This window comes from Molothrus ater, chromosome 1 (assembly GCF_012460135.2).
Source record: "Molothrus ater isolate BHLD 08-10-18 breed brown headed cowbird chromosome 1, BPBGC_Mater_1.1, whole genome shotgun sequence".
NCBI classification, from domain to species: Eukaryota; Metazoa; Chordata; class Aves; order Passeriformes; family Icteridae; genus Molothrus; species Molothrus ater.
Window position 1 is genome coordinate 119834733 of NC_050478.2, and position 24508 is coordinate 119859240.

The window sequence follows — 24508 nt, forward strand, 5'->3', positions numbered from 1 at the left end:
CAGCAATTGGCAAAGTGAAATGCAGAGCTGTATAGTCATATTTGAAACAATATTGAATATATTATTACAGGTCAAAGAGTCTGAAAAACATTTCCATCCATGTGTAACAGTTATAAATAGAGACCATTTATTTTAGCTAAAGGACAACACCACTGTTTTATGAAAATCTCCAAAGCTTCAAAATACAATCTTTATCTTCATAGGAACAACATTGTTTGGGCACTTTCACAAAGCTGAAATTATGGTGAAATATTTGATTCTGGAAATACAACTTCAGTTTTTGGTTCTGGGTAAGGATCTCTCCTCTGTTTTCCACAGAGGGATCATAAGACATGAGAGCTCATGCAGCTCCATGTTCTGCTTGGGGACAAAAGAGTTTCTTGCTGTAGCACCAAACTGAGTCTCTTCATCCCAGCTATGGAAAAATGTCATCAAGCAGTGTCCCAGCAAATACTTCCCCCCTCATAGTTAAGGAGCTAATGAGTGCCCCACCAGGGAGAAAGCAAATTGTCCTCAAACAGCCTGACACTCCTGACACAGTCCCATGAAACAGGATACAGAAGCACCAAGCTGCAGCTGCAGATCCCTGAAAAGATCCTCCTAAATCTGATAAAGGGACATGAATTGTTAGAGATATTCAAGAAAACCAGAGAAAAGGAAATGGAGATCACAGAGTGTCACAGAAAAAAGAGGTGAACACTGTTTTGTAAGAAACCAAAAGGCAGGAAATTAATTTATATTTTTGTTCTGTACAGAAAATCACCAGACACTGATTCTATAAATAAATATGATACTATAAATATATTTCCTTAGACCATTTTAGTCAGGTCCTGAAAGAAACAAACCTATGCCTCATGAGGAAAGGTAGATATTGACATGCAGCACCAATAATAAAATAAAAATTGCAAAAAAAATTTAGTTTGACATTTTAAGTAATATGTTTTACATGGTTTGCTTTGGTTTGGTTTTGTCAGTTTGCTTTGGTTTGGTTTTGTCTCTGGTTCAAGCAAACAGATTATTTTTTAAATGCTAATCTGTAGTCCTACATAAAGATCAAAAATAATTCAATGTAAGCAAAATATTTCAACATGATCAAAACCAAATAATTTTCTCTACATAAAAAACCCTAAATCACTATACCTCTATAATCAAGATTAACTTGTATCATAATTTGTCAGAGCAAGACCATCAGAACATTTTTATCAGTGTTATTAAAAGGAGTAGTTTAAAAACCATGTGTAGCTTTAAAAAAATCACTCCAACAAAAGAGTCTCCTATTACAAATGGTAATATCATAGCTACATTTGTTTTTCTTTTTAAGATATAAATTGTCATTGTGATTTACAGCTCTATTTGCAGCTCATTCCCAGTTCCAATAAGACATGTTAATAAAATACAGAAGTATTACTAACTTGCAGTGTTGGCATTTCCAACAGAAAACTATTTATATAACAGGGATCTTTCCAAGATTATTTCAAAACACCATATATGGCTGACTTACAAAATCTGAAAAATTTCTAATCAGCTAAAGTTACTTTCACTAATTAGGTAATTTAATTATTCAGCTGACATATTTTAGAGAAAAACGCCAATATCCTTTCATTTAGTCTGCAATTTTTTTTTAAAAAAAGATTGTTCATTCTGGCTTTTTCTTTCTTCTGTGAATAGAATTAGATATGACAGCTTTGTTTCTCAACTACCTAGATTAACAGATTATTAAGCATATTTTTATTCTTCAACAGTAAAAGATGCTTTCACAGACATAAGAAATGTAGTGGCTGGAGGCTATGTAGAAATGACTTTCTGCCAACTTTAGACACACTCATGGCAGTAACTTTTTTAACAAAATAGTTAACTCTATTATATTCCTAGGGACATGGCAGATTCTCTCTAACTGTGAGTGCTTTGTTTTAAGCTATATGGTTTTATATAAATAGAGCTTTGGATAAGGATAACACTGTAATGAAATCTGATTGAACACAGATGTCAGAGTAAATGAACATAACAGTCCTTTCTGGCCCAATAAAGCATGAAATTATCCCACCAATTCTCTTTTCATCTCTAACACAGTAGGTTTTGCAGACCTCATCCTTTGCAAAGAAGGATGCCAAAAGACAAGAAGCCTCTTTACCTTCCTTTCCTGGCTGTGCTGCCTTGAGACATCTCCAAAGGCCTTACCCTGCCAAGAAAGGGCCAGAGCTGGCCTCTGCACTTTGCCATTTCACAGATGCATCAGCTGAGCATTTAGCAGAGATTGTCCCAGCATGGGTGGTGGCCTCAGCAGTGGCTGCAACAGCCAGGGAACCTCGAGGTGTCTTGAGCCACCCCTGGGCATCCCTCTCTGCCACGGTGACTCTGAGAGCACCAAAGAGCAGGGACACCCCAGAAAAACAGCCCTGGAGCTGGTACTGGACACACAGACACTGCTCAGGCAGGCTCAGGAAATAACATATGTGTACCAATGAAAATCAAACTTATTACCTGATGCAGATTTTGCTCACTCAAGCAACTCAGGGACCTTTTCTTTCTAGTATCTTTGTCCATTTGCATATATTCTCATAGGGAACATGTTTTCAGTTATTTGCACTAAGAAGATTTAATTGGAAGATTACACTTATGCACACAATCTGCAAACTATCACAGCTTTCAATCAATTTATCACAAAAAAGGCAATTTGTTGAAACTCTAATCTAATGTTTGCAAAGAAAATTCAATTTAAGCCCTAAATCCCACTGAAATTCACTGAAAGTCAGGTCCCTTGACTTCCTCAGTCTCCTTGGGAAATTTTAACCTCAGTTATTCAATTATTCTGACAGAGAGAGAGAGAGATTGACAGAGAGGTCCTCAAGGAACAATACTGGAGTTGCTTGGAATAACCATGATTGCAAGTGTTACCAGTGGTCTCTGCTGCTGTCAGAGCTTTTCCAAGTCTAATGAAAATTGATCTGGCATCTTCCTGCTCTTTGGGAGTTTTCTACAACATGTGACAGAAGAGACATGTCTTCACACACTGTTGGATCCTTAACTACATGTTCAGATTCATACTGACGAATTTGCCAACATAATATAACATAAGTGGAAGCCTACAGTTCATAGACAAAAAATAAAAATGTCCATCACTAAAAACTGAAACACCTAGTACTCCTCCAAAGAGCAAATATACAGCATGTACTACATTTCTATACTGCATGCTATACCTAACTGCAATTGTTATCCAATGCAGTGATCATTTTAAGAAACTATACTGTCATGAGATTAAGTTATGACAGTGCAGACAGAGTTTCAACAGAGCACTTGAAAACTTTTATTAAACACATACATCTGAAGGTGCAGTGCAAGCCTTCGTTTGTCTCTTGTACAATGACTGGCTGTCACTGTACAAGAGGCACATAATGAGAAAGTTAAAAGAATCAAATACAACACTAGCAAGAAGGCTTTTAAATTTTCAATCAGTTTAAATCATACTTGTTTCTAACAAACTCTGCAAATAAAAACACAATCTACAATAAAAAACTGTCTCAAGAGCAAACATTTCTCTATCACATTGCCTTGAACTAAAACTGTTGTATAAATTATTTATATATGCTAACAGAACATACTTGGATCCATATGATCCATATCCATACACAGATAATTGTATCTGACACATGCCTATCCCTAATCCACATTGCAAGTCTCTCATAAATTTTTAAAAACATCCCAAGTCTACTTCTGCCATCCATGCTGACACTATTTTCAGACCACAATGGCTCAGACAAAACAAGTTTAAAAAGGGTCTTTGCAGAACTTTTGAGAAACACAGACCTTCATCTCCTGTAACCTCTTACGTAGGTGAAGTTCTTAAGCTGCTTTATGAAGCGTATCATGGTAATGCTCATACACAGAACACAGGACTCAAAACACTGAAAAGAGGGTACAGTAAATTCAGCTTTGAGATCTCTCATGGTAATTTCTTTTTCCACCAAGCAGCTCACCTGCTGCAAGCCCAAGGTCACCACATGTCACACCAGAGTAACACGTCCTTGCCTAGAGGCCAATTCTAACCCCCAAACTGTGTAAACCCTTCTCAAACACATCATGGCTGCTCCATTTGTGCTCCCAAACACCATAGCTACTTTGCTCATCACTTTGTAAGTGCTTTGTGGAGATTTTCTGAGCTAGAGACATGCTTACAGAACCAAGGCTCTTGCTGGTTCAAGCACATTTAAATCACCATCTGGTAACTCATAAAATAAACCACTCAGGCAAATGTTTCTTTCAGAACACACAAATGATAGTAACACAGCATTATGCTTTTCAAACACTAAAACTGTTGGGAAAAGATCAGTGACTGAAAGATCAAAACAGTGCAGTGACAACACCAGCAGAGATGTGGCAGCAGAATCAGACACTTGTTCCTAGCGAACGCAGCTGAATAACCAAACTCAAATGTTACTTCTCACTTTCATACCTGTGAAACACTGTAGGTAACTCTAACAACATGCATCTCCTTGTCCAGTGGAGGAACAACCCAGAGGTACTACCCCAGGGTTTTCTCTTCAGGATATTTAGCACACAGCTGATGGACACTGCCTTTCCTAGCCATTTTTTGTGAATGCATCCATTCATTTCTGTTGTACCTTTACAAATGTCCATAGAGAAAATATTTTTACACAGTAGTTTTGTTTGTTTCCATAAAATCACAGAAAATATGTAATGTTTCAATTATAGAACTGACTTAAAAATGTACCAAAAAAACTTTGCATAGTTTTAAAAGAAAAGTAAAACGCTTAGATCACACCATGTTCTCCTTTACACTGACTTGATACAGGGGAAAAAACCCCACAGAAAGCAATGAAATGTCTTCAGATTGCCACAGGAAGAAACAAAATTAGAAAACAGCCTTCTCCTCCTTATTGCCCAGTTTCAGGAATATCCTGAAGACTCTCAGATGGAAAATAGGAGCACTGATTAGTGGAACAGTAATTAGCTATTTAGCACTTAGCTTTTCAGTAAGCTCACCTGAGTCATACGTTTTATGTGCTACATTTACTGCTGCCACTTTATTCCACTCAAAAGAAAAGAAAAAATAGGCAGCTTTCATTTCTGTAGAGATCTTCTAGAAAAAAAAAAAAAACATTTGCAACAATTCTAAATTATTTTAGCTATTACTATTGACTGGTTTGTCTAATTTCCTTTCCAAAGTCCTCCACTGGCATGGAACCACCACATAGCTTCCCAGAGGTCCTCAGGCCAAGGACTTCATCACTCAAATAATACAACTTCAGGTATCTGTGGCCAGGAAGGCGGTAAAGGAAGGCCAAACAATCAAGTCTTAATCTTAAAAGATTGGAGCTACTCCCCTCCTGCATTTATAATAAATAAAATAAAACCAAGCTAAAAGCACACACACAGGCAGCCCTGTGACAGTGGAGATACTGATCTTTGCAGAGACTCATCAGCTTTATTTCTGAGGGGAAGGAAAAGCCAGGCATGAAAACAAGCCCTTCACCACTGGTGGGGTTCAACACTGGTCTCCCTTAGCATTGATATGTGGTGGTATCCTGCCTTGTGGCTTCACAGAGCTTCTTCAGCTAACATTTCTGCAGGTCCACTTTCATTCTATTTCTAAAAAATAGAATGCATTACTCTGTCTTCCTATTCTATTCATCACTAAATGAAAATTCTTTGACCTTTCATTGTAAGAATAATGTATTTGGAATCAGAATAAATACCTTATTGGATTGTAACATCCATCTCCCTATGTGCTATTCAGTGAAAGAAGAGCACTTTATCTCAAAAGTTATTCTACACTATTTTTTTTTTTAGATCAGATTCATCATTGCAGTATCCAAAAGCAGATTACAAACACTTTAGCATGAATACAAATTCTCCTGGTTTTAGGAAAAGAAAATGAAATATTTGAGGCAAGGGAGAACAAGGTACATTTGGCAGGATCCTGGGGAGATGTCTGCTTGTCTGTTCAAAATGCAGGGAGAGAAACGCCTACTGCAAAGGAAAGAAAGGGAGCATGTCTATTATCAGGGGAGACCAATCCCTATTATATTTTCTTCATTTATCACTTTATCATTCATTTTCAATACTTAACACTGTGTAAGACCAAATGGCTTTTATATTTGGCTTCTATTCTACACAAACACCATGTTTATGAATAATCTATTACAATTCATTACAACAAAACCCTGAAAATTTGTATTTACAAGTGTGTAAGAAGCTTATCAATGCATAATGTAACTGTTAGCTACAGTGTGGGAGTTTCAAACAGTCTCAATAATAGAGAGGAAAAAACCTCTAGAGAAAATATTCCACTGAAAAATGTGCAATGAGGAAGTCATGGTTCCAAATATGACATTGAAGAAAAAGCCTCTCTTCCAAAATACTAAAAATACATGAGCTATTCAGCTAAACACCTCTGTGACACCTTTCAAGAAAGTGTCTGACTAAAGGAATGGAAGTTTCAGGCAGTTGTTAAAAACCCAGGTGTTTGTGGCAGCTGCCTTTTCTGTGGCTCAGATGCTGGGTGGGATTTGACCCCCATATGTGCTGCCCTGGGTGGTTCTGAGAGCCACCGGCTCCCCGGCTGCCGTGACTGTCCTGCTCCATCCCAGGAAAGCCAGACACACAGACGAGCTGCAGACTTGGCACGAACCTGCCCTGGCAGCCATGCCAGAGCAGCTGGAGGTGTGCTCGGTGCCAGTCACAAAACCCTGGAAGCCAGCACCAGGGAAGGGCAGCAGCAGGCACCCACAGCACAGGGAGTGGAGCAGTGCGGTCAGAGATCCCCCTCCATCCTGCCCCTCCACATCACACCAATGTGCTGCTGATGAAAGCCGAGGGACAGCCCTCAGGGAAAACAGCATCCAGATCCAATTCAAGTTAATGCTAAACTAGCACTGCAATGCTCAGCTAAGGCTGGACTCAATGATATAAAAGGTCTTTCTTTTCCAATCAAAATGATTCCATGATTCTATGTACCATGTAAGCTATTACCTCAGCAGTAACAATGTTCAGCTGGAGAGTCCCAGAAGACTAAGGAGACAAAAAGCTATGCACTTAAAAATCCATCAAAATAGGAAAATCCAAGCATTTCTGTTCAGCTTTCTTCTTGTAACATAAATAATTATCAAAAGCTGTGACCTTCATCCAGTACTTTTCATTTATTCCTTGGAGATAGCATAGATTAATTACCTTGTTACACAAGTCTTGGGTGATACGATAATGTGCAATAAGAATACTTTAATTGCACAAAAACTGCACTAACAGGCAATTAGTGTGATAAAACACTGTATTAACTGCAATGTGATATGGAAGTTTGCTCCCAAAATGGAATAATAAAGCTGTTTCTACAGATAACTGTTAACAGAAGGGGTGACACAGGGATATTTAAACACAGTCAACATCTAACCAAAACTAAAGTTTGTAGATTACAACTCAAACTGGATTATATTGGTGCTCCTGCACAAAAAATAAATCATCATAGAGATCATCCTTTTATTAACATATACTGCTGAAACCCATCAGGGAAACATTTATAAACATAAAAACATGTAAGCCTGAAGCCACAGAGCTGGTATTCTCACAAGGAGCAAATGGAAAAAGCAATCCTCTCCAGCATACTGGAGTCTAGGCATGTCTTGAATGAGGTACTAGAATAAAACAGAAGCAAGAATTACACAGAGAAGTGACCTTCAACCAAATGGGATTTTATTTGTATTTTCCACCTAAGAATGAATGGAAGTTAAAATGAATAAAAATTGAGAATTAAATAGCCAATTGCATCTCAAAATGAAAAGCTATGCAAATAAGTATACATTGGTGGCTAAATACTTTTCCATCAAAAGTAGTTTTGCCATCAAACTCAGATTAATAAAAATGATACCTGCCTAAAACTGTTTTCACAATGGAAAAAAAAAAAGGTTTATTTCTCCCTAATTGGTTTGGTGACTTGAAAACTGTTTAATAGATGACATGTCTTTCCCATTATTTCAGATTACTTAAAACAAATGTAGTACAAAAATCCCAAAAGGCCTTGTTATCCGTTTAAAAATGAAAAAGCTTTACAGATCAGACCCTGCTCCCACTCAGTATCAGGTGTACCTCATTACCTTCAGGGGGAATGTGTCACAGTTAGTCATGATTTATTAACTTTTCTGGAAAGCTTTACTAAATCTAATGTTCATTAGATAGCAGGTTTGAGAAGCACAAGAGCAAGGCAGCAGTGAGCTGCTGGTCCTTGTAAGCACAAAAGCATCAGTATTAATTAAACGCCTCCAGACCTCCCTTCCTGCTCTGACTGTGCTTGCTGTCGAGCTAATTGCTTCTCTCCTCCAGCACAACTTATCGTGTCTGCCCTGCTGCAGAGCAGCCAACTCCTTGTCTTCTAAATGGGATGAACAGCCTGCAGACAGTAACTCTGATAGCTTCAGATCTTTTCAGGGTTCCTTGTAAGGCAATGGAAATGTTTTATGCAGACAAAACGATCTTCAAATTTTTCTTCATCTGAAGTTTTCACATTAGGAAATGAGTTGAATTATAAAACTCAAAATCTCTGTGGCCTTTTTAAAGCAAGAGCATCAATTAGAAAGATGAATAGGAAAGTCTTGATAGCAGCTGACATCACTGTTGTAAAACATAACATTTGCAGGACTTAGAAGAAGGACTTACTTAATATAAAGATTGAGAAGTAGTAAAGAATGTAGGAGATATGAATAACAACTATGTTTATTAAAAAAATCTCAGAACTGATGGTACTGACTTGTGCCCTATATTATTACTTACTTGACAATCCTACATAAGAGGATTACTGTCTATTTTGGCACAATGTATAACAAGAGTACACAGCACATCACCAAGGGGTTTTATATCACACCCACACATATTCTTCCTGTCAATTCTCCTACATCAGAAAGCCACCAGCTGTCAGTTCCCTGAGCTCCACACCATTCTGTTACTCAAGAAAATTAGGGGAAAAAAAATAAGTCTTTTTAACAGGAGTGCAACACAGACTAAATTAAGAGCAGAATTCTTGTATAGTTCTTTGGCCCTCTGCATATAAAAATAACCATGCTGCTCCTCACACTCTCTATCCTGATTCAACAGAAAAGCAGCAGGCAGCAGTCCTAAGAGCACCCAGCAGCTCCCTGACACAATCACAGGGGTTACATCAACCCTTCTTTTCTAATGCTATGCTACTAATTCTCTCAATATCTTCAAAAACACCATGAAAACTGCAACAAATCCAGCAGCAGAAGAGTTGCTTAGCCCTGCAGTTGTATTTTGGAGAAATCCTAATGCTCAGACCACAAAATAATTAATCTGAGCATCCTATTAAACTAGACAAGGGAAATGTACTACATTCCTGATATACTGCACCATTTTTTCCTGACAGGCACAGGCCAAACAAAAAGCAGCTGGCTCATGGTGTAGGATGCCCACCTGATAATATAAACCTTATGGCTATCAAACTCCTCTACTACAGCCACTCATCAGTCCTCTCACTGTCTCTATCAGTTACATCTACTCTTCCTAGAGGAACATGGTCAACTTTGGCCCAGCAGTTAGTAAACTTAGTAAAGATTTCAGTATGCCAACTTGAACAAACCATGGGAAGTAATTTCTCACATATCCTGAAACTGCAACACATGATAGATCCCCTCCTCGGTCTCTGTAATACACAAGGTATTTATAAACACACAATATAAATCTGAGAATAAAAACATAGAGTTTTCTTGAAAGCGTGGCACTGCATCAGACACATGGTAAGCTCTTCTTTCAGCAGGATTTAAATTTGGAGTGTGGGGATGCAGGGGATGATGAAGAGGGGAATAAAGGAAGTTAATTATAGACCTATCTGATGATATAGATACTCTTTCACCTTACCCAAATACTTAAAATTTATTATTAGCTATAGAAAGGAGTAATAGCTGCTCTAATGACAGTGTAGGAACTCTTAAAATTATGTTAGCTCATACATTACTCCATTTTTCTAGGGTTAATTGAATCTCTTATAGAAGATGAGAAGGCATATATATACCCAAGGCTTCTGACTCACCAGGCTTAAAAGCTCTTTTCAAGTTCTTTCCCATTAGCTGGCCTGGCCAATATTAGTCCATCAGTTTTACCTCATTTCTCATAGAAGGCTGATCTTCTTTTAATTATTACAAATGCATGGGGGCAGTAGTCTTAACCACTCTTTTTATTTTGCTTTTGAAGGCCACATGCATCCCTATTGTTGTCTGTGTCCTTGCTTCTGAGTGTCCAGAGCTAGTGCAATTAACCACAAACTCAGTGAGAACAATAAATGACCCCATCTAAGCAAAAATCAATTGCTAACAAACACCAAGACAAGAAGCAAAAGCTTATGAGGAGAACTTCTCCATAGGCTGAGTCACAGAGGTACTCCTAAATGCAGAGGACACTCTCAGTAGTGCTCATCTTCCTCCTTCCAGAGGTTCTGGGGAAGCCATGGATAGGAATAAACACATGGATACTTTTGCCTACTTTGCTTCTGCAATCCAAGAAATTCATACCAGCCAGCTCTATCCTTACCATCATAATCACAATATCATTAAACTGTTCACTCACTGAGGTCAATGACTATACATAACTTCTATGTATCAAAATAGTGCAATAGCTACTTAGGAACTATAATTTAGAATGCAGCTCTTCATTCAAGCATCAATTCAGTCCTCAGCTATGCTTCTGAAAAATTATTTACAGTATGGCATTTTATTACGACAATGTAGTGCTGAGTTCAGTGTCTTTTTACTCTCATTGTGTAACAGGACTAACATTCCTCCAGTAACACAATGCAGGTGTGGTAACAAACTAACAGTTATTTGTTTCAGATAACCCCAAAATCCCACTTCTTTCCCTAGGTCATGCTATTAGCAGAAGAAACAGTTTTTTAGAATTCTTATTTTAGGCCAATTATATAACTTACCAGATAAATGCCTACATTGATGTGCATCAGCACTACTATACTGCAGACTCAAAAAGCTCATGTGCTATTTTCTCCTGTGACTATAAAAATTCCCTCGGGACACCTTCACTATTTCTGTCACTAGACAGCTGTATAAAATCAAGTTGATATACACTGCCCATCATATTTACAACAATTACAGACTCTATTATTATGTAACAATTTTTTTACATTTATTAACAGGATTATTACTGAAGCTATTTGCATCCTAGAGGTTACACTCATCATTAAATCTTTTTTCCCTCACTGGGATGAATTAACAAGCAGAAACATAAATTTAGATTAAAAACACACAAAATGAAATATTTTGCTACTACTTTTTAAACTCCAACTACTGAAATGGCAGGCACCAATGAATAGCATGGAGAGGCACTTTGGACAGAAGTGGAAAGTGCTGTTCTGTGAGGAAGAAAAGCATGGCAGAAGCAAAGCTTCTCTGCGTTCTCTGCATTGCCAAAACTCCCCAGCCTTGTTAGGGACTTTCCTGTACTCCACAGACACTTACAGAAGCATCTTCAGCCCTTCCTATGGGCTCCAGCTACTGTCCCTGGGAGGTGCCTCCTGACCAGTCCGTTCTGGCTTGCAACACACGAAAGAGGCGCTAACATCCCATGCTGCTGACACTTAACCTCCCCTTCTCCTTCACTTTTTCTGGGGCTTTTTCAGCTGAAAGTTCTCACTTAACCAGCATACACAAGTTATTCTGCTTATGAATTTCACATGGATTTGACCTCTGAGCCTATGAGCTGGTTCCTTTGGTACCTTTGATGGAAAAGGTAGTGTTATCAGTTGTTATACAAAGCAAAATCTACTCAGTTAACAGCTAAGCTGAATACAGTAATTTCTCTTCAAGTACAGGGAAAGCTTAACACACAGCCATGTCAGGTAACATCTTCCAGAATATTTCCTTTAGATATTTGTAGATGCACGTGAGGCTTGCTTGACACATTCTGTTTAAGTAATCACAGGTTAGCAGCCACCACAGCAGAGCTCACAGCTATTTCCCTGTCTACTTTGGATTATCTACAAAAATGCATTACTTGAAATTACTTCTGGGGAGGTCGGGTATTCAGATTTTAATCTTATCAGAGAATGAAAAAAGGAGAAGCAGGAACCAAGGTGTGACTGAAAGCACATCAGAAGCACACCAGCACCTTTCAGTGCCTACATAACACCTGAAGTCAACAGCTGTGAAGAAACCCAGGACAAACAGTGGAGTAAACTACAACTTAAGTATAAAATAGCAAATCACAAGGTATCAGAAGATATACTCAGCTAATATATGCATTAGCTGAAATATTCTGACTCTAGAGGATAGCCTAATTAATACAGAAAGAAAATGGCATTATCACAGGGGAACCCTGCCAGGATTTAATTTTTGTCACTCCGAAGAAGTCAACTGAAACAGGTAAATATGGAAAGGAACCGCTAATTTAGAAAAGCTTGCTAAATTCAAAAACCTGAAGAGCTGGTAGCTGATTTCAGAGCAGCTGGATTTTAAGAAAATCACTGCTGAGACACTCTTGAGGATTTCATTCTAATGCAGTAAACATCAAAGATAAAAGGTGCAGAGGGCAACCACCAGATTGAGGTCCTACTGTGCATGGGGCAATGTAAGCAAAGTGTAAACGTCACTATAAGCAAGGAAAGAAGTGGAAGCACTAAAAAAATATCCTGGCAAGCTGATGAAAAGGAAGCAAGCTGCTAAAAAGAAACTTGTACTAAAAATTGAGAAAATAATCAAAGATGAACAGCACAGGAGCATACAATTACTGGACATGCAGTACTGACCAAAGATGACAGCACAGGAGCATACAATTACTGGACATGCAGTACTGCTTCGCAAGCACTTCATGTGACACAATTCATCTACCTGCTTGTTCAAATTACAAGGAAAAATAAACCTGGTTTTTTTTCTGACTGGATCTCCTTCAAACTCACCACAAAATGTAATTCATACCAAAGCATGATGTTTTTCACTGGTGTAAATTTGTCTTTGCTGCCAAGTAAGCTGTTTACTTACATGAGAGTTAATATTTTCTGATTAGATTATCGGGTCTAATGGCAGCATAAAATAACACTCGAATTTCTGTGTGTGCACTTCCTGATTTCTCAGGTAAGAACAAATTCCTTGAGGCAGAAAAGAGCAGTGAAAGTCCCAGGTTCCTTAGCTCTCTTGTTAATGCTGGCAGTGTCTAAATTTCTGGCCTTGTGACAGCACAACAGATGCCCAAACTGTTCAGCAGCAGAGCAGGACAGAGCCCATACATCTCCACACTGCTGAGCAGTGATGTATTTGTTCCCATCACAGGAAATGTCCTATTTTTTTCTGGGCACTTGAAAAGAGTTGGAGTATAGATTTGGCTGACTCAGGTGAAATCAACCTACATGTGCTCTGTCATAAATTTGCTAGCTCCAGCCCATGTGCCCAGATTGTCCAACTGAGCTGAGGTAAAAGGACCACTGTGCTTGAATAAAAGCATGGACACCAGCAATCAGAAAGCCAACAGTTTACTCCCTCTTCCAACTGTGCCATTTCAGAGCTTACCCATTACAGCCCAAGTAAGTCCCAGCATCCCTGTAGCTGCTGAGGGGGTTGCAGAGACACCCTTGGACTTGGGAGCTGAAATTCTGACAGCTCTGGTGACAATTCACAGGAAGACAGGTGACCAGCTTGTCCTGCCCTCAGAGTTCATGTGGCACTGCCCCATCCATCAGCAGCCAAGTCAGAGCTAGTGCTTACTTTGACCTTTCAGTCAAGAATGGCAAAAGCTGCCAGAGGGAACCAGCTGAAATATGTGCCATTTTTGCATGGTGGCTTCTCAACTGTTTTCAAAATAAATAGGAAAGGCATGTAAAAACAACAAAAAAGGAAAAGTGAGGTCATTCTTCACAAGAAACAAGGGTTTTTAAAGTGCTATCAGGGTAAAACAGACTTCATAGGATTAAAATAAGAGCATGAAAGTTGAATATGATTTAGTTAGTTTTCTGTTCTTTTAAAACCTATGCATAAATTCCATTCATCTACTTTAAAAACCTAAATTTTTAGCTGCTGACCTTCAGGATGAAACAGAAGGCTGAGACTCATTTATAAAATTGCCTGTATTTCCTGCACAACCAAGACAGAAACCCATGTGTTTCTGAATGACAGTACAGAGAAATCCAGCCTCCTCTCTTTTGACTGCATAAGCACTTTCACAGCAATTAAGTCCTCCCAGGTGAGGCGGCCACTGAATGAGAGTTCAGGGAAAATGGATGAAACACAATGCATCTCTAATCCACCTGCAACAGGAGTGGTTACAGTGACCTTTTAGAAAACAGTCAGGGTATCCAGCAGACAGCTAAAGTTTCCAGCCCCCAGGTAATCAGACACTAGATCCCAAGCCTTCAGTTCCTGGCAAAAGCTACAAACAAGCTGTTACTTAAAGGCCACTTTCATGTCTAGGTTTCCCAGCTGCTCTGGGACCACAGAAGGTGGAGACACTTGTCTGCACAAACCAGCCTGCAGCAGAGCTTGACAGAGCAGGGAGCTGCTCTCCAGGAAAACACTGTTCCCAAGCTCAAGAGGGTGAAAAGGGCACTGTCAACCTCAGAAACAAAATGCTAACCATTCTGACAAATGCTAAGCAAGGGAAACAACTGGGCCTGAGAATTCAGTGAGTTTCGGAACCCTGGATCCAACCCAGTTTTTGTCCTTTAATACAAAGAGAAAGAGAATCAGGGAAGCACGTGCCTAAGTCTCTTCTTGCTCCTAAGAAGGACAAAGTGCATTTTACCAGTTACTGGAAGTGATGTATTTGTCAATACAGCTGCTTGTGAACAATGCCATAGCTCATGGCAAGGACACAACTGGAGAGATACAGAAAGCATCCCTAAGGGACACAACACTGGCAGAGCAAGTGAAGATCTATCACTCACGACATTAAATCCTGCAGGCAGAAAACTTCAGAGCAAAGGCTGCCCCCACTCTTTACTGTTAACTCACTGTTATGTACACATTGCTTAAATGGACAAAAAAAAACCCAGCTTCACTAAATGCTTAAGAAAATGATATCTAGGATTACAGCATGAAAAAGAGGTATGAGTCCACCTATGGAATAGGAAACTAAAGTGAAGAAGAAAACTAAAATCTTTCTATTTCCTCAGTTAAAGAAAAGAACAATAAAACTGCACAGCGCTACTGTAAGCAATTATTGGGAACTGTGCCAGCTGCCTGATCAGCATTTTGACAAAAAAAAGGGATGCTACAGAGTGCCAGAGAAGCACAATACTGCACCCTCTGAGTGTTAAATCACCTGTGGGAGAAAGCAGTATAATCCATACACACAGAAAGAGCTGCAGACACTTCACCTGCATCCCAAGATGCTCCCTAGCCCCAGCCAAGAGCACAGCGAGCTCAGCCTTCTGCTAGTGCTGCCCAGCTGAGTGTGCAAACAAAACAAACGTATGTTTCACACACACATTTCATGGAATCACAGAATTGGCTGAGTTGGAAAGGATCCACAAGGGTCATCAAGTCCAACTCGTAGTCCTGCACAGAACCATCCCTGCACAGAGTCACCATGTGCCTGATAGCACTGTCCAAACACTTGAACTCTGCCAGGCTGGGGCTGTGACTACTTCCCTGGGGAGCCTGTTCCAGTGCCCAGCTGCCCTCTGGGTGAAGAACTTTCTTTTTAATACCCAACCTAAATGTCCCCCGACACAGTATTGGGCCAATCCCTTGCGTCTTGTCACTGGTCACCATAGAGGAGAGAACAATGCCTGCTCCTCCTCTTCCCCTCACAAGGAAGTTGTAGACTGCAATGATGTCTCCCCTCAGCCTCCTCTTCTCCAGGCTTAACAGTCCAAGTGACCTCAGCCACTTCTCATACAGCTTCCTCTCAAGGCCCTTCACCATTTTCATTGCCCTCCTTTGGATGCTCTCTAATGGTTTAATGTCTTTTTTATATCATAGTACCCAACACTGCACACAGTGTTCAAGGTGAGGCTGCCCCACTGCAGAGCAGAGGGGGACAATCCCCTCCCTTGCCTGATGCACACGAGGCTTGCACAAAACCAGACTGCTGATGGATCAAGTCTTAGTGCTTGCCTCTGCATAAAACAAGATGTAGCCTTCTCTCAGATAAAGTAAAATCATGTATTTGAGAAACAAGCTCTGCACACTTCCCCTTTACAAGGAAAATAGAGCAAGCAATAAAAAATACTGGTGAACATGCCCTTTTGCCTCAATTTTTGATTCAAAAAAATCTTCCTTCTCACAGGCATGCTGTAAAAATAAATGCACTATTTCTGTAGGGTTTACCAACTATAGGGATCAATGCTGAGAAAACCCTGTAGGAAACTAACCTTTTTGGATATCAGGAAGCAGGAAGCATATTCCAAAAGTAAATCAAAAGTGGTCATAAACTGACTAGTGAGAATAAAATTAAATGCTGGTCAGCTGTTTCCCTACTTCTAGATGGTCCCTTTTGCTCAGCTAGAAAGTTGATACTGTCTCAGAAAACCCCAATGACCTTGTAGCACCCACATAAAGGACCTGATGCCCCCAGTGGGCTCCAGTTCCTGTCCCCCTGGGGCATCCATAACCCCAGAAGCAGCCAGACCAAAACGTATCAAAATGGCACAAAAATCCAGTGCTTCCTGTGCCAATATCCAAGCAATATCACGTTACAGAGATCAAGCTTGTCTGGCAGCTGGGCTATGCCCTGGGACCCAGCAGGCAGAGGTGGTGGGTTTCTGATGTGAAGCTACCCCTCCTGCCCTCTCCTTTCAAGTGGGATGTGGATATAGGGGTAGATTTAACCAGAAGTATAATAAATACAATCATCATACATCCATATATAAAGACTTAGGGGAAGCCTGTAACAAAGACATGAAGGGTATGTATACAGAACAGCTCCCTGTAAAACACTGGTAAGGAGGTATTCTCCAGACAAAATACAGTCACAGTGAAATGGTTTACCTAATGCTAGAAACAGCAACCCACACAAACAATCCTCATGAAAACAAAGCAGGATTCCAAAATATTTTTGAAACTTGTCTAAATATTTATTTTTTTTCCAGGTTATGAAATGACTTTACTTCCCTGGCTTTCAGCCATTATCTGTACCAAGCCCATTTGCACGGGTTTTTCCAATTTTTCAGCCATTATCCCATAAAACCTTTATCTTTGCATTTTGTAATTACAGTTTGTTCCAAAACCTAGGGACAGTCTGCATGAAATTAAACTGAGACACTTTTCTGATATCATATCCTAACCAGCCTACAGTATTCTGGACACTAAAATAAAACATCCTTAGCACAATGACCAATTTGTTCACTAGTCATTTTGGGAGGGTACTGGTAAAAGCCATTCCTGAATGCTAGAATATTTTCACTCATGCAATATCTCTGTAAAAGCTGATACTGCCTCTCTATGTGTGAATTTTAAGGGTAAATTCACTTTTTATAACAATATCCACTTGCAAAAGAAGAAAAATATATAAAAGCTTTCAGCCACTATTAAAACTTCTAGGTGCCACACTTAATTTTAAAGAACTGCTTTTTAAAATCCTGATATAATACAAGGTAAACTCACATTCAAGACAAACTGTTGGATCCCTACAAAAAAACCCCACAGTGTTTAGAAAAATCACATTGTTTTAAGTGCTAGAATTTGACAAGTAGCAGAAACACTATCAAGAGTGGAAAACAAGACTCAACAAGTCCAATTCAACTTCAAATTGAATTGCAATTAATTTAATTGGATAACTACTTAAAAGAAGAACCTGCACACATCAGGCAGCTGACAACAGACACATCACAGTACAGCTGAGCACAGAAGGGAGAGACTTTGGAGAAGATAAAGACCACTTAGTACTGCCCAGTTTTTACACAGTGTGCAACTTCCCTTTTGGATTATCTGTGATTAAGGGAACCGGTTCTTACATTTCCTAGGCACCTGTTACAATCATGACTTGTTTTCAAGCCTGATGTCACACATTTCTCAAAGTCAGCATCAGGGCATCAAAGTATCGTCAAGTTCAAGGGGTGGGAGAACCCGGAGGTGACACTGCTTCACAAGGAAGAAACATCCCCCAGAGGAGCTCACACACTGCTATGCGGGCAGCCCAAATACACATCCCTGCTTGGCACCTCTGTCCTACTAAAAACAACATAGCACCTTGTCAACTGGCACCGTGCCATTCTGACAGATGGACTCAAGTGCAGGCAGCCAAGAGACTATGTATAAGCATCAAATATGTTTTTTGAGAGGAGGACTTCCAGCCAGGAATGTTAAAACAGCTGTCCACATTGAGCTTGCATGCCTACACTTAAGAGGATATGCTATCGCCACTCGAGCCCTGAGCTGGATTAACTTGGAAAATAAATAAGATAGCTTCCACAGCCACATAAGGTGAGTTTTTGCAGAATCAGGATTAGTAATACTCAAGGGGGGGCTTTACTGACCTACTCTTAGTGGGCACATTCGCAGGGTCAAAAAGCTCATCAGTTCTGAAGCTCAGTGAACCTTTTATCAGGTGCACACTTACATATATCTTCCTTTGGAAGAAAAACATAGAATGCAATACCAGCATGATTATGAACAAACCTGTAAGTGACCTTCCATTTCGTGTTAGAAGATACTTTTTTTATTAATTAGCTGTCCTCACTCAAACACATGTAACTGTGTGACTGGGACCTGTTTCCCTGGGCTTTCATCTCTTTTTAAAACCTCAACTGCCATGGTCTACTCCAAGACTTTTTGTTAGCCCATGCCTCTACATAGACATGCATTTTACATTTTGGCACCACTTGCATAGTTTTCCCCAGTAACAGAATCACACCAGCTGGAGAAGCAGGCATTGCATAACACAGGACATGAGGTGGCAGGCCTGCAAAACCATGCCCAGGCCACTTCTATCCCATCCCTGCACCTGGCTGAGCTGTCTGCTACCCACAAATCCCTCTCCTCAAGGACATTCAACATTCCAAACCATTGAGAAGCTCCAACAAAAACATGTTTGCTCACATCAACGTGCCAAACAGTGTTCTTTTTCTTTCTCCTCCAAAAACTCAGATTTTACTGCTGCCCCTCAAAAAGTCACTGGCCTGTATCTGAAGTGAGGCAAATACTTAAACATTAACAACTTAAATGTTTCCTCAGAACTCCACACTATTTAAAAAAGATAATACCAAGATTTCCAACAGCAGACAACATTGCTTCTAGCACTGAGTGGCTTCAAAGACTGAATGGAGGTGATTGTACATTTTATTCAATATTTAAACACACCTTTGTGTTCATTTTAATTCTCCCTGTGGTCACAATCAAATCACAGGCATAAATTTTTCACACACACTGTAGCTGGGTGTACTCATCTTTGTTCTCCTGAATCACTAAAAATGAACTTTGACTCTACAAGGGTCCTCCCAGTATAGATCAAAGCTGCCTTCAGTGTCTGGCAGCCACAGGGTCACATGGAGTCTACCCAGCTGCTGGTGCCTTTTACCTTTGTTAACTTCGCTGCAATTAAAGTTACCTGAGTCATTTCATTACTATTTCCTGTGCTAGAGGCGCATCAGTGGTAGGCATCATTTCTCCTGCACAGTGAGGATTTCCCCCCATTGACCTTGCCTTCCCCTTTGTTGAAGAAAGATTTCCGCCTCTCTCATCGTTCACCTCTTTTACCCTTCATTCCTCACCTACAGCATTTCCTTTTCTTTCTTCGTTTTTGAGGACTGTGTGAGATCACCTACTTGCAAAAGTTCCAAACTACAATTTAGTAACCTCAGTAACGAGATGCTTTGTTTTTTCATGCTGCCAATAAAGTCAATGCTAGGTTAATCTTAATTTCCATACCACTTAACCTTTCTCAGACAGGAGAAGAGAGGGAAAAAACACTTTGTCAAATACTTCATCATGCAGATTAGCAATGCAGTGAATACCTCTCCCTCCTTCCAAAAACCTGCAGTGCCCCAGGCTTTTTCAAGACACTGCACACAGACTGTGCATGGCTTTAAAACGGTTCAGGGAACAGTCAAATTGCCAAAGAACAGGTCAAAAGGAATAAAAACACTGATCTGGATCACTACTTCTGTTCAGTAAAGTAGTTACACACACTCCGCAAGTGAATAACTTCCATAAATGTGTGCTTTACATGCAATTATTATCTCCATGGTTATCATAAAGCCAAAGAAAATTGAACTGCAAATGGTAATGCTGAGTATCCAAAACCCCTTCACAGCTCTGTCAGCTCCCTAAGTGCCTCTCCTTACTTGAAAGGAATGTGAAGGGTACATGAGGTTCATTTCTTATAGAAGCATCTGAGGTGCTAATGCAAAGTCAGGGAGCAGTTAATCTTCTTACACATTACACAAACTATCCCGATCAAACTCCAGTAAAGTTTAGTACCCAGTTATCTGAGATATCCCTTTCCTCCCACAATCGCACAATTAATCAAGACTTGTCCGTACCTGCTGAAAACATACGCCAGATTGGACACAACTCATTTCGTTGTGCTCCTTGAGCTGCCCTAACCAAACTCAACCCTGAAGCTTTTACACGCTGGTTTATCAGTGAGTTTTTAACTCTGAGATGCCAGATGATGTACCAATGACAGTAAAAATTCCTTGCTAGTTCAAGGCAAATGGATGCTGGAAAAGTAAAACAAAGTATGCCAAAACTCCCTCAAAGTGCTTATTGAGCAGTGACATTATAGACTTTAGGCTAAAGGTACAGCAACCAGAATTTAGAAATGCAAAGCTTCTGTGTTAGCAAAAAGAAACTTGAAAGGGCACGGCAAATTTTAACACTGCTTTCTGAAAACGTCACCGGCTACTGCCAAGTGCTGAAACGCATTAGAGAAGACAACTTTCTCTGTTGTTCACACCCGTGCAAGAGGGTGTGAGTACAACTGCTTTTAGGCACACTGCATTAGCTTCACCCGTTACTGCTGTTCACCATGCTACAAAACATTTTACAACAGGAGAGCATGGCAATTTTACTTCAAAAGGTCATCTGAAAAGGAAAACTTATCACAGATGTTGTTAGGCAGGACTAAGGCAGAAGTACCTGTAACTGGCCCCTCAGAGAGATCTGGGGTTCAGCAAAGTACCCAGGTACTTAAGTTGCCTTACCTAGGTAAAGCGAGGCGTTTTCTTTCTTGACATTGTCATCTAAGTAGGTTGGTCCCAAGGTATAGATGGGTGTCGAGCCCATGCCAATGAGGATTTGGGCACAAATGAATAAAGCTACATAGAGAGAGTGGTCGTTTCCACCGGTGTCCTTGACGCAGGCCGATGAATCCCACTGCTCTTTGGCAGTGCCATTGCCGGCCACGCACAAGCCCTCGTTACTGACGGAGGAGTTCAGTTCCTGGATCTGGTACGGCGGAGAGATGAAGTGAGGTAAGGAGAAGAGCGCAGCGCCCAGGGCGATGAAAAGCCCCCCTACGGCCAGCCAGAGCGGCCTCCGCCCGCGACCCCCGAAGTAGCTGATGAAGACCACCACCACCAGGCTCCCGATGTCGAAGCAGCTGACCAGCAGCCCCGACTCCGAGCTCTTGAGGCTGTATCTCCGCTCGATGGTGGTGATGACGCTGCTCAAGTAGCCGGAGACCATGAGGGACTGGATGAAGGTCAGGAAGCACATGCACACCAGGAAGAAGCGCGAGTCCGCCAGCACTGCCCGCAGGCACGCTCTGCCCGGGGGGCCCGCCAGCAGCAGCGCCGGCGGCGGCGGCGGCAGCAGCAGCGGGGGGCCCAGGGATACCCCTCGGCCGGGCGCCGCCGGCTGGCTGCCCTCCGTCTTCCAGGGGAAGCTCCCGCTGCCGCTGGCGGGGAGCCGGCCAGCCTCGGCGACGGCAGCGGCGCCCTCGCCCCGCTCGGCCTCGGGAGCGGGTCCCGCGGCGGGGCTCGGCCGGCCGCCGCCGCCCCCCCCGGCCGCCAGGGGGGAGCCGAGCGCGGGCAGACTGCGGCACCGCGGCGCCTCCGCCCGGCCCCCCGCCGCCGCCGCCGGCCTCTCCGCCCCGGGGAGCCGCTGCTCCGGGGTCCCCGCCGAGGCCATGCTGGGTCCGGCGGCGGCCTCACAGGAGCCCGGCCGGCTCCATCGCTGCCGTGCGTCGAGTCCGCTGAGGGGCCCGGCGAGAGCGCAGCATAGCGAGGAGGGGAGGAGGGAGGGGAGAGGGGTGGCCCTAGCCGCGGCCGCCGGCCGCCCCGCCGCACGTGTCAGCCAAACTCCTTTGTGGCTCCATCCACCCTCAGTCTCGCTCGAGGGGCCGCCCGCCCGCCGGGGCGCCCGCGCTGCCGGCGGCTCCCGCTCCCCGTCGCCGCATGCCCGCGGCGCCGCGCTCAGCAGCCGCCCGCCGGGGCCCCGCGGACAGCCTGCCCGCCGCGGGGCAGCGCCGCCCGCTCCGCCGCCCGCATCCTCCTCTCTCCTCGCCGCCGACGCCGGTGACGGAGCTCCGGGGGGTTGCTGCCGATCTGCGGGGCGGAGAGCAAACACGGGAGGTCAGCGGCGCTGGCCACAGCGGCCCCGTCCCTCCCCGCCGCCCCGGCCTCTGCCCGCCCGACCCCGCGGTCTGCGCTGAGCTCCAGGGAGCGCCTCCGTCCCCGTCCCCGTGGGGGCTGGATCACGGCAGCGCCCCGGGGACCGCGCGTCCTTGGGGACGGCACATGGATTTACATAAGAGCTGGGGCGGCCTCGGCCAGAGCGCGACCCTTTTATTTGCGCCGGATGCGACAGCCAAAGGTCGCCGTGCCAAGCCTTTTATTTTCTAGCCTAAAAATAAATGCGCTGAAATAAATACTCCGCTACAACTCGGCAGCCCGGGGAGCGGCGGCAGGCGGAGGGAAGGGGAACAAAGCAGGAGCCGGGCAGCGGCGGGCACCCCGGGACCCGGCAACCCGGGGCCGACCTCGTCGCCCCAGCTCGCTCGGGTGCTCCCCGGGACCGCCGGGTGCAGAGCGGTGCCCAGACATCCCTACCCCGGCAGCGGAACACGCCTTTTGCCTCCTTTGTCCGCTTTTGTCTCCCCGCCGCCTCCTGCTCGCTGCGGCCCCGCGGAGGGGTGGGCGGGGGAGGCAACGGCACCCGGGCAACCGCGCCCCGGCGCGGATCTCCCCCACCCCCAGGGGCTGGCAAGGGGCAGGGCGGCGGAGCCGGCGGGGCGCACCGGGCTCTCCTCCCGGCCGCTGCGAAGAAAAACGACGGGACTACTCACCGAGCGTGCGGCGCCGGGGGCGGCCGGCCCGGGCCCTGCGCCCCCGCCCCGCCTGTCACCCAACGCCGGGTCCCCCTCGGCCGCCTCCGCCTTCCCGGGCGCCGGAGCGCAGGCGCGCCCGCCGCAGCCGCCGGGCCGGGCGATGCCGCCGGGCGCTCGCTGCCCTCCGACCTGCCCTACCGGCCCTCGGCTACCCGGCTGCACCCCGTGCCAGAGAGGCCGGAGCTCCCGCGGGACGGTGAGCCCGGCGGCGGGACACGCCTTGGGGGCTGCCCGGTCGGTGCCCTTGCTCACCCTGGAACTGCTCAGGGCTGCCACTCGGCGCTCGTGGCTGAGAAAGTCCGCGGGGCGCCACGATTGGCAGCCCCGGGCGGTGTTTAGGGTGCTTGGGATGGTGTTGCATCGCCTTGTGTGAAAGGCAGAAAAAGAAGGGACCTTAGTTACATCGACTGCTGAAAAGTGAGAAGAACCAAGGGATTATTTTAAAAATTTTTGTCTTAAGGAAAATAGTTCATCTGATGATCCTTTTTGTCCAGGAACTTATCTCCAATACAAACCAGCTCCAAAACTGGGAGCACATGCAAAATCCAGGAAAAGTAGTTCAGAGTTAAGTTCTCATAGAGTTTTCTCCTAATCCCCTTCTTTAGGTTTGTGTAATGTCTTGAATTGCACTGGTTTGTTTTGCTCTCAAGTCCCTGTATTTAAAGCCCTGGTAGCAGAGTAAGGCTAAATAGTCATGCAGCTTATTTGTTGTGGAGTAATAGAGTGTGAACTATTGAGGTATTTGTCTTTTCCATAAAATAATGCAAAGGAGTACATCAAAGAAGCATAATATCTTTTCACACATTTCCCAATAGTTAGTGCTTTTCTGGCAGGATGGCAGATTTACCATTAATTTGTTTCTCCTCCTTTAAAATATTTAAGACTGACTCACCACTTTTTTTTTCTTTTTTTTTTTTTTTTACTTATTTATAGTCTGGATCAATAAGATCATTCCATACCATATTCATGAAAGACACCATCTTCAAGTTTTATGAAGCTTTTATCCAGAGGTATTTTGATAACTCTTTGTACTCACTTAACACTCCAACTGCTCAAACTTAACACAGCAAAAACAGTATCTTTTTTTAGTTTGGTTGGTTTTCAGCCACGTTTTTCCTGTTGAGAAGGTATCCCAAGTTTAGTGCTTGTTTAGGCCTTAATTTTATTATTCTTTAAAAACTCATTCTAATGATTCATTCTTGCTACATAAGGTCCTTACAACAATTTGTTTTATTTTATTATCCCACAGCTAGTTGTTATCACTGCAGCTCCTCTCTCCTGC

General features: G+C 43.0%; 1 protein-coding gene across 1 annotated transcript in view; it reads right to left on the reverse strand.

Annotated features, from left to right (window-relative positions):
- Nucleotides 1-22099, reverse strand: part of SLCO5A1 (solute carrier organic anion transporter family member 5A1) — a 73658-nt gene extending 51559 nt beyond the window's left edge. Inside the window, 1 exon segment of the mRNA XM_036395676.2 lies at nt 21101-22099. Coding sequence (XP_036251569.2) covers nt 21101-22028 — 928 coding nt within the window. The 5' untranslated portion in view covers nt 22029-22099.
- Between the last annotated feature and the right edge of the window lie 2409 nt (nt 22100-24508).